Here is a 9,944-nt window from a genome sequence, read left to right on the forward strand (position 1 = left end):
GAGTGAATATATAGGGTAAGCACATGGCCAGTCCTCTAGCCCAGAGTGGACCCACACTGAATGGCAAACTGCAGTGCCACTCTTTTGTCATTCTTTCATAACCAGCCCAGGACAAAACACGCATGGGGGTGCTTGGGGGCTTGGGCCTTCCATGCCAGCACCCACCGCCCTGAAGCTTAACTTCCTGGTATGCATAAAGCCCTTAACTCCCATGTCTCATCCCAGCCCTGTGAGGCCAGCTTTGCATATGTAGCTGTGGTTATTGTGATCCATTTTACAGATGGGAAAACTGAGACTCGCAGCCAAAAGATGATTAAGTTTAGGTTCCTGAATTTAGGAGCTTACAGAAACCCATTTTCTATACTCTGGGTTCTCCATTAACGGTGGGGTGGTTTGGGAACAGGGGAAATTACAAACAGCCAGAATTCCAAAGCCAACCAACGAAGGAGCTGTATCGCTCACCTTCTTTTGTGAAGTCTTCTTGGTTGAGAAGAATAATCTTTAAGCTCTCTCTTTCTTTTTCCTTTTTTCTCTTCCTCTTCCCCTTCCCCTCCCTCCCTTCCTTCTTCCCTTCCTTCTTTCTATCCTGCTTTCCTTTCTTCCTCCTTCCCTCCTCCCCTCTCTCCTCCCTTCCTTCCTTTGTCTCAGAGATGTTAGGGGCTTAGGAAAATCCTAGTCCATTTTGGTCACTATCCCGGCAGGTTTTGGAGTTTGATGACCTGGGGTTCAGACCCACCCAGCCCGATGGCACACTAACAGTGAAGTCACCTTGTACACACATTTCATTGGGAAACACAGCAGGACCCAGCTTGGAAGGCGCTGTGCCCGACACTCAAGCTCATATGCTCAGTAATCACAGTATCTGGATTCAAATCTTACCTCTGCCACTTCCTAGCTGATGACCTTGAGCTTCCTGAACTAATAGCTTCCTAAGCCTTGGTTTCCTCATCACTAAAATGGACAGAAATTGGGAAGATTAAATAAAACAACCTATGCAAGTGCCTGATGTATATTCAGTAATCAGTGGAGACGATGATTATGAACGAATTGCCCACACATACATTGTAACCTGTTTTGCTTTATGACTCCCTTCAATTTGACTAGTTTTACTTGAGTGCTTACCCTGTACCAGGAACAGTGGTGGGCAGAGGATACGCCTCCAACACGCATCTGACAAATATTTATTGGCCCCTGACATACATCAGCGAAATCTCCACACAAGCGTAGGGAATGCGGAATACGAGGCAATGGCGAGGCATGGCGTTAAAAAATTGATGCCAGGGGCGCCGGGTGGCTCAGTCGGTTAAGCATCCGACTCTTGATTTCGGCTCAGGTCATGATCTCATGGTTTGTGAGTTCGAGCCCCACGTTGGGCTCTGTGCTGACGGTGCGAGCCTGCTTGGGATTCTCTCTCTTCCTCTCTCTCTCTGCCCGTCCCCCACCCTCGCACTGTCTCTCTCTATCAAAATAAATTAACATTTAAAAAAATTGAAAGAAAATGATGCAAGACTACAACCACTTCTTGGCTTGTTGACTCTCGACACACAGCTTAACCTCTCTGTGCCTCCACTTCCCAATCTATAAAATGGGTATGATAACTGCATCTATTGGGGCTGTCGTGAGGCTTCTCTGAACCAACCTACATAAACCACTTATCACAGGGCTTGGAACCAAATCAACACTCAGTGAATACTGTTTTCATTGTTAAGACGTGGCCCCAGCCATGTTGTAAATGACATCAGGCATGTCCACTGACCTCCACCTGACTCATCATCACTGTACCCTCCCCTAGAACCAGCCCCTTCTCTCCCCACCCCCTCCCTTCACCCGACACCAAAAGGCTGCTTCCGAGGAGCCACGGTAACCAGAGGATTATGCAAATATGCAAATCTAGTGAGGCAGTGTTTACCCAGTGCTGGGGCGGCTCTACTGGGCTACTGGGACCCGCTGTCTTCAGAGAGGCTTGCTAACCTCTAGCGGACAACAGCGAACACAGCGCCTCACAGGCCTTTGTTCCAGGCTTCATGCGCTGAGCCCACGATGTCCCGGGGAGAGCACGGAGGAGGCGCAGGTCTGACGATTTCTTTTAGAAAGGTGTCAGGCTGTGTGCCCACCTGCCTGCCCCTCCCACTCACTCCCCTCTGGTTTTTCCCGTGCGTGCGTGAGGTGCTCCGAAAGTGAAGCTTTCTTCACAGTCTTTTACTATCCCACCGGAGAACAATCGCCCCTGTCTGCTGGCACCTGTCACATCCCTCCGGGGCCAGCTCAAATGCTACCTGCTCAGGGAAGCCCACCAGGCGAGAGTGTACCACACTCGCCCGTGAGATCCCACAGCACTCTGATATGCCCCCTCCCGAGGCGCAGATCACAGGGCATGGATGCCAGTGGGTTACTTCTGATCTCTCTTGCTAAGCGGTCATTACTGGGACAGGGACCCCAACATATTACTCTGTCTCTCCTGCACCCTACAGGGGGCCTGCCACATGCATAGGAAGTACTCAGTAAATTAAATGAATGAACAACTAAATGTCTTTTCCAGAAGATTCTCTCCTTGTATCTCCTTTCCAACCGTTAGACTGCCATTCTACATCTTTGGTGCCACGGACTCTGCTTCCTGATGGTAATATTGGGGTTCAAAGATTTACAGTAGGAGGCCTTGGGAAGGAAGGATGCCGGCACCATCTCCCACATCCGCCTTTTTTACTTGGGCCTCAGTCACGCAGGTATTTATGCCAACATCTGCTTCACCAACTTCAGGGATTTGCTCCCTTGGTGCCTACTAATAAGGGCAATTTGCTTTTTGAAAAGTAGGGGAAAAACAGAGGAAATGTTACTTGAGCACCAACTACGTGCCAGGTGCTTTAACAAGGAAGTGTTACGGAATCATTGCAAACATCCTTCCAGACCAGGACCATCAATCCTGCAGCCCTGCCCCCATTCCACAGATGGTAAAATGGATGCTCAGAGAAGACAGTGCTGTGGAAGGTCGCACATTCATGAACACCAGACCTGGACCTGGACCTGGACCCAGGTTTTAGAGGCCAGCATATCTCTTTTCCAGAACCCTATAAATCTAATACCAGTGCCCAGCTCATACTCCCCAGAACCCCCCATGGCCTTGTCATGGCCTCTTTGGTGTTTTGCAATTTGGCTCCATGAAGGAAACCACAAGCTGGTAGAGAAAAGGACAGCAGGACTCTGCATTCTGAGGTTGCTTTTCTTGGAGCATTCTCCTGCCTTTGCATTCTTTCCTTCCTCTGTTTCCACTGCATGTCAAGTGTCAATCAATACTTTCTCTCTGAGAAATAGGAATCAATTGTAGGAAGCAGCAAAGGGGGGGTGGTGGGGTGGAGGCGGTGGCGAGACCATCTTTAGAGCTCCGCTCTGCCCTGCCGACCTTTGGTATTGCACGCACCTGCTGGTTACAAAGGTCAGAACTGCCCTAGGTCACCAACTACAGCTTTGAGCGCCCCTAGTGGAGGCCTGAAGCACACCACTGGACCAAACGGGGACCAGTAAATTGAGCCCTTTGGAATAGCTTTGTGAATAGCCGGAATGTACTTGTGAGCAAAACCACAAAACAAGCCACTCTGATCAGGAAACATCCTTCTGTCTTGGAAAAGGGAGGACTGACTATAACATTATTGTCCTAATGTCTAATGAAACCTTGCGAACACAAGAAGAATCCCTCAAGCTTAGATAAGGTGGCCCCTGGCAGAAGCAGCCAAAACTCCGTGGAAAAGAATGGCAATCCATAATGAAAATAGTTGTTAAGTGAATTTAACAACAACGCACATTAGAGACTAGAGGAGGCAGCAAATTTGAGTCTTATTGAGCAATATTGAATTTGCTTTATTAATTCAAGAGAAAAAGAAAAGAAATTACACTCACGCTCTGCAGTCTTAGCACGGAGCTACAATTATTCCCCATGTGCATATTTTAGACAATAAGAAGCCTCTTCAAAAACAAGTTATACTTTATACTTATTCATGCCTTACAGCAAAATGGCCCAGAGAATCACGTGACCTGCATAAGAATGTAGCAACAAGTCCTTTTCAAGTATTTACAAACCCCCCTCAACTCCACAGGCAAACAGGACTAGTTTGCAACAAGGTATTAGATGTTCGGCTCTCCTTCAGACATTAGTGGGAAGTTGGGCTCCATGTTAAAAATAGAATTTATTGTGGAAGGTCAATTGTTTCCAAAAGCACCATCAGAATTGGCAGTGTTCATTGGCTATCCTCACCCTTTCCTTAAGACTTAAGAGTCTAAGAGTCAGAAGCTCAGTTATTAATGAGCCTTCCGAAGTAGTGCATCAGTTGACTTTAATTTGGCGGTGACCTGAAGTTAATTAAAAATATATGCTGGCTAGCTATAGTGTTGAACAGTTGGGAAAACAATCTTAAAAATTAACACACGCACATTTTGTATTTGAAGCCAGTGAAAGAAGCAGGATATGAAATCCTTGTCTTGGATGACAATTCAAGAGTTGCCATTAAGGCATTTTTCCTGGAGGGTGGTGTATTGGAGTGTGGTCCTCAGAGGTAGAATCACTTTAGAAAAGCCAGCAAGACATTGGGTAGCTTTGGGTTCTTTCTGTGTGTTAGTCACAACACAGATTCAAAAGGGGGGGGGGAATGAGAGAGGGAGATGTGGACTCTGTTCAAGGCCACCAAGCCATTGTGGAAAGACAGCTAATTAAGGAAGAGTATGTTGTGGTGGAAATGATTTATTTAAACCGATTCTCTTCCCCCATCTTTCCCAGAGAAATTGTCCAGACCTGGTGTAAATTGTGAATATTATTGCTTCATAAAAGGGGGGTTCTTTAATGATATGCTTTGTTAAACAAAAGGTGATGAATTATTTCCTTCGCTGTGCACTCCGGGGCTCCACATTTAAAAAGAAGGGGGGTGGGGATAAAATGCCTGATTTATGCTGAGGAGGGCACTCCAGGCTGTGGGTAAGAGTTGAAAGGAATGGGACCCGGAACTAGGGCCCACGGAGCTGAGAGCTGTCCGCGGCCTTTGGTGCTGAAAGCAGGTGTGCACGCCAGGGGTCCAGAACGCCCCAGGGTGAAAGGGCACCGCCTGGGCCCCAACTCCAGGTCAAGACCATCCAAACAGAAATGAGGACCCAGGTGGGGTGGGTGTGCGCCCCCGACAGTCTTCAGTCTGGGCAGACCCTGCAACTGCCTGCTTTTTCCCACGTGAGTTTCTGGGAGCCGGAGTTGGACCTTTCAAAAGGCTGGGTCCGGTGGTCTACCTACCAATGCTACCCTCCACTTTTGGGTCTCCTACCGAACTGATTAAATCCTCAAAGCTCTCCCGCTTGGCTCTGTGTGAATGAAGCGCCCAACCCCCCAACACACAACTTTTCCTGGGGGACTTCAGCGGGGTGGAGAAGAGGGTGCGGCTCCGGGTCTGGGAAGGAGGAGCAGCGATCCTCCCCTAAACTTGGACCCCCCCCCCTTCCCAACCGGCAAGCACGTGGTGGGCGAAACTAGTACCCACCCCTCCAATTCATAACAGTGTTAAGAGACGCTAGGCTGTTGGGGGTGGGGGAGGGGAGTGTCCGCTCAGGTTCCCGACTGTGACCTGCTATCTCTTCCTCCCCCGCAAGTTCTGAGAACCCTGAGGGCCCTCCACCGGCCTCCAGGCGAAAGCCACACCCAAGTTCGGCTGCCAGACACTTGGCTGGGATCGGTCCAGGGACCCAGTCCCGCGAGGCAGCCTGAACCAAAAGGGTCCTAGAGTGGGAGGGCTCGGCATTAGGACGCACCCCCCCCCCCCCCGCCCCTCCAGACGCACTGTTCGAGTCTAGTCCTCAGTTGCAGGGCGGGTCAGCTGCCCCCCCCCCCCCCCTTTCTCGTCCTCTCCCCGAAAGGGTGAGAATTATCTGGCTCTCAGCCCCGGGTGCGGTTGCAGAGTGCTCCGGGCATCTGGGGTTTGGAGGCGACCCCACTCCAAGGAGATTCTCTGGGGCTGCAAAAGGGAGTCAGCCCCACAGCCGGGAAGACCGAAAGGGAGCCCGCAGCCGGGAAGCGCCGGAGTCCTTCAGACACATCCCCGCCTCCACACTCCCAGCAGCCCGGGCCGAGGGGACGCGGTTCCTAGACCCGAATTTGGGTGGCCGCCCCCGCTCCCCATCCCAGCGGGCGGTGCTTGAGTCGCCCGGGTGGGCCACGACCCCCCGCCGCCCCGCACACGCCGCAACTTTGCCCCCTCCCCCGCCCCGCCCCTCCGGGCGCTTACCTCCCGCCAGAGCTGCCGCGGGGCTCCCCAGAAGCAGGGCGAGGAGCAGCGAGGTCCCGCCGAGTCCCGCGGCGGGCGGCCGGGCCGCGGGCATCGTGGCTGCGGGGGGCGCGGGGCCGCGGGCTGCGGACAGGCGGACGGGCGCGGGAGCCTGGAAGCGGGGAGGCGGCGAGCGCGCAGGGCAGGCGCTGCGAGGCAGGGGTCCGCGGGCCCGGGCAGCCGCCGGAGCCCCCCGGGCGGACGCGCGCTCAGCCCCGCGATCGCTCTGGCCGAGCTGCGCCGGGCGCGGGCGGGCGAGTGAGGAGGAGCCGGCGAGCGAGTGAGCGAGCGGGGAGCGAGCGGGAGGAGGGAGGGGGCTGGGGCCGAGTCTGTGCCGAGCGAGTGCGAGGAGGGAGGGAGGGGGCGGGCGGGCAGCAGGGAGAGGGGCCGCCGCGCCCCGGGGCCAGCCTCCGCCTCCAGCCGCCGGCCGTCGGCCCCGCAAAGTTTAAAGCCAATTCCCCTGGCGTCCTGTGGGCCGAGCCTTTCCTCCCAGCGGATGCTCGCGGCAGCCCAGCGCGGGCCAGGCGAGGCCGGAGAGCGTCCTGACCATTTTCCAGACGGGGAGATGAAGGCCTCAAAACCGAGCGCAGCCTTCAGCCTGCGAGCAGCCTAGAGCTTTCCATGGCTCAGCCTCCCGGAATGACCCCAGTCCCAGATCTCCCAGCCGCATCGCAGTCCCTCGCAGGCTCCTCTGGGCCCCAACCAGCCCTCTGCCCTGCCAGCCTCCCTTGTTTCCAAAGCGAGTCCCGTAACCTAGAAAGTGTCCCACTCTGTGGATCTGATGAGAGTTGTTAATCTCCCTAGAACAACATAAATGGCCACGAAATTGTGTATCCAATACTTGGCGTTGGGGGCGGGGGTTCCTACGCCTGTGAAGCCTCACCAGGGACTATAAATTAAAACTGATCTGTTTTAATGTGAGTTCCATCGTCCACATCCCCCTTGTCAACAGGGAGCCAGAGCTAGCCAGGGCTTCCTCTCAGCTCAGGCCCTTAGCTCTGCTGTATGTGGGCCCTTCCCCTATCTGAGCTGGAGTTCGGGGCCCACCCTCCACGCTGTGCTCTTGCCCAGCCCTGACTCTCAGCATCTTGTCTTTTGTCCACGAATAGAGGTGGTGGGGGACAGCAGAGGGGGGAGACAGGCGGATGCTTAGGGACAGGCGTTGGCCAAGGGCTAGATGGAGGCACAGGCTTGTAGGCACTCCCAGAGGCTCAAGACAGACTGTGTGGGCTACCTTTGCGGCCCAGCCAGCTTCTCCGGCCTCTCACCCCAATTTAGAAGCCCTCTCTCGCCCTCCCCCCACACCACCTTGCCACACTATCTCCACATTGCAGCCTGAGCAGGCAGAGGGAGCAGATGGAGAGAAGGTTGCAGGCAGCGGGAGGAATATGTCTTTAGCTGAGTGGTGGCTGGGAGTCCCTATAAAGAATGGGTGGGGGAGGCGAGCACAGGGTCGGAGAGGACTGCAGGGGAGAGGGAGCACTCTGGTCTAGGGGATCAAAAGACCCCCCACACCCAAAGCTTCCCCTTTCACTCATTCATTCAGTGCTTTTTACTGGGTACTCACTGCAGATCCAGATCTGCATCAGGCTTGGCGGACAGAGTCCCCCGTAAAACCTGATCCTTGGCACAAGGAAGTTTCCATTTCTGGCATTTACTGGTGGTTTTTATAAAGAGGCAGGGGGTGTATGAGAGCTGACTTCTTCCTTGGGGAAGATGAAGCCCCCCCCCCCCCATTGCTTTGCCATATTAGACATAAAGCCCTGTAAGGAGTGGCCTAGCCTGTCTCACCCGTCACCAAACACTTAGGGCCTGCACAGTGCTAGCATGCAGTAGGCGTCCAATAATACTCCTTGAAGGGAAACATAAAGAAGGCAGCTGAGGAAAACAGAACAGGAGAAACTGAGGAAGAGAGAAACAAAGAGATAGGCCAGCTCCACACTTGGAGGCAAGAAACCAGTGTTTATAAGCATCTCCTGCTTGCCAGGTACTATACCACAGTGTGCAGGGTTGCTCATTTCAATTTCGTAACGATCCTTCACAGTGAGACGTGCTTGTCTCCGTTTGACAGATAAGCACCTGAGTCCTAGAGAAGGTCACAACCCACCTGAGGTCACATGGCCAGGAAGCGATGGGACAAGGTAGATTCAAGGCCAGGTCTGAGTCCAGAGCTGGCACTCCTCCCACCTCAGGAGTTTGATGGCTGTCTCCATGCTATGGTTCAGTAGATGTCCCCTGGAGCTTTGGTACCCCCTCGTTACCACGGGCCACAGTGACTAAAAGTCCACCATCAGGGGTTACTTCTTTTGATAAAGGCATTGGGTGTTGAGAAGGTCATTAGTTGCATGCAGGTATCTTACACAGAAGAAGTGATATCGTAAATCATTAACCCATTGAATAACACAGACAGGGATTTCCTCATTCTGCTTGCCTGCTGAAACATGGCATGGAGAAAAGTCCTGACAGAATAGGACCTTGCAATCTGAGATTATGATGGTGGGAAGTCTCTCTCTCTCCCTCTCTCTCTTTCTCTCTCTCTGTCTTTAAGATTCCCCTCCCCCCCTCCAAGAAGAAATACCATGATGGGAATAGCATTCTGGGACCAGAGCGGCTTGCGGATGAAAACATCTGCTGTGGCAATTTTGATACCCATATTACAGATGAGGAGACTGAGGCTCAGGGAGATAGTAACTTGCTCAAAATCATACAGTTGGTCTACCTTTTGTCAGGCTTGTGTTCTGTGACCACAGGACACCTTGTGTGTCCGTCCATTCTGGTGTCGGTGGATTCTCTGCCACCCACAGCTGCCCAGGGGGAGAATCTAGCTTCCGTGTAGAGATGTGTGCCCACAAATCTGTATGTTGCCATTAGATAAATCAGCTCTTATACACTTAAAATTGGTCAGGAGACAAAAGGTAAGATCCTGGCCTCACCTCTTTTGCTGGGTAAGAAGGGCAAGTTATTTAACCTTTCTGAGCCTTGTTTTCCTCTTCTGAGGAGAAGAGATAAAAATAACACTTATAGTGTGGGGTGATTGATACAAATGGATATAATATCCCTGTGACATGAGGGGATACAATAACACTTATTTTATGGGGTTAGAGAGAAGTTCCCATGAGCTGATGCACTAAATAATTGAGCTCTGTTCAGACTGTAAGGAAAACACTGTTTCATTCTCAAAGCTTTGGTGTTGTGTGTGTGAGAGAGAAGTGGGTTAGAGTCCTCGATTCTGATCCCTCCTCTGCTGACTTGCTGTGTAATCTTAGGTGAGTCATCAGCCTCTCTGGGACTGTTTTGCTATTCATCCATCCGTCCATCCATCCATCCTTCCATCCATGGATCCATCCATCCACTGACCCATCCCTCCATCCATCCATCTGTCTGTCCATCCATCCATCCATCCATCCATCCATCCATCCATCCATCGTTCCATCCATGGATCCATCCATCCACTGATCCATCCATCCATCCATCCATCCATCCATCTGTCCATCCATCTGTCCATCCATCTCTCTATCCATCCACTGACCCATCCATCCATCCATCCCTCCATCCATCCATCCGTCCATCCATCCATCCATCCGTCCATCCATCCATCCATCCGTCCATCCGTCCGTCCATCCGTCCATCCATCTGTCCATCCATCCATCCATC

General features: G+C 52.5%; 1 protein-coding gene across 3 annotated transcripts in view; it reads right to left on the reverse strand.

The window, feature by feature from the left end:
• The window catches only part of SEZ6L (seizure related 6 homolog like), a 177,188-nt gene extending 170,607 nt beyond the window's left edge, over window positions 1-6,581 (reverse strand). The window contains exon 1 of one of the 3 annotated variants that reach the window (XM_053902223.1): window positions 6,252-6,581. In XM_053902223.1, coding sequence (XP_053758198.1) covers window positions 6,252-6,345 — 94 coding nt within the window. In that variant the 5' untranslated portion in view covers window positions 6,346-6,581. The remainder of the gene's footprint in view (window positions 1-6,251) is intronic. The other 2 variants (XM_053902224.1, XM_053902222.1) reach the window with 2 other exon arrangements.
• Window positions 6,582-9,944: the final 3,363 nt, after the last annotated feature.

The sequence above is a fragment of the Panthera pardus genome, unplaced genomic scaffold (assembly GCF_024362965.1).
Source record: "Panthera pardus isolate Hobbes unplaced genomic scaffold, ASM2436296v1 HiC_scaffold_15, whole genome shotgun sequence".
NCBI classification, from domain to species: domain Eukaryota; kingdom Metazoa; phylum Chordata; class Mammalia; order Carnivora; family Felidae; genus Panthera; species Panthera pardus.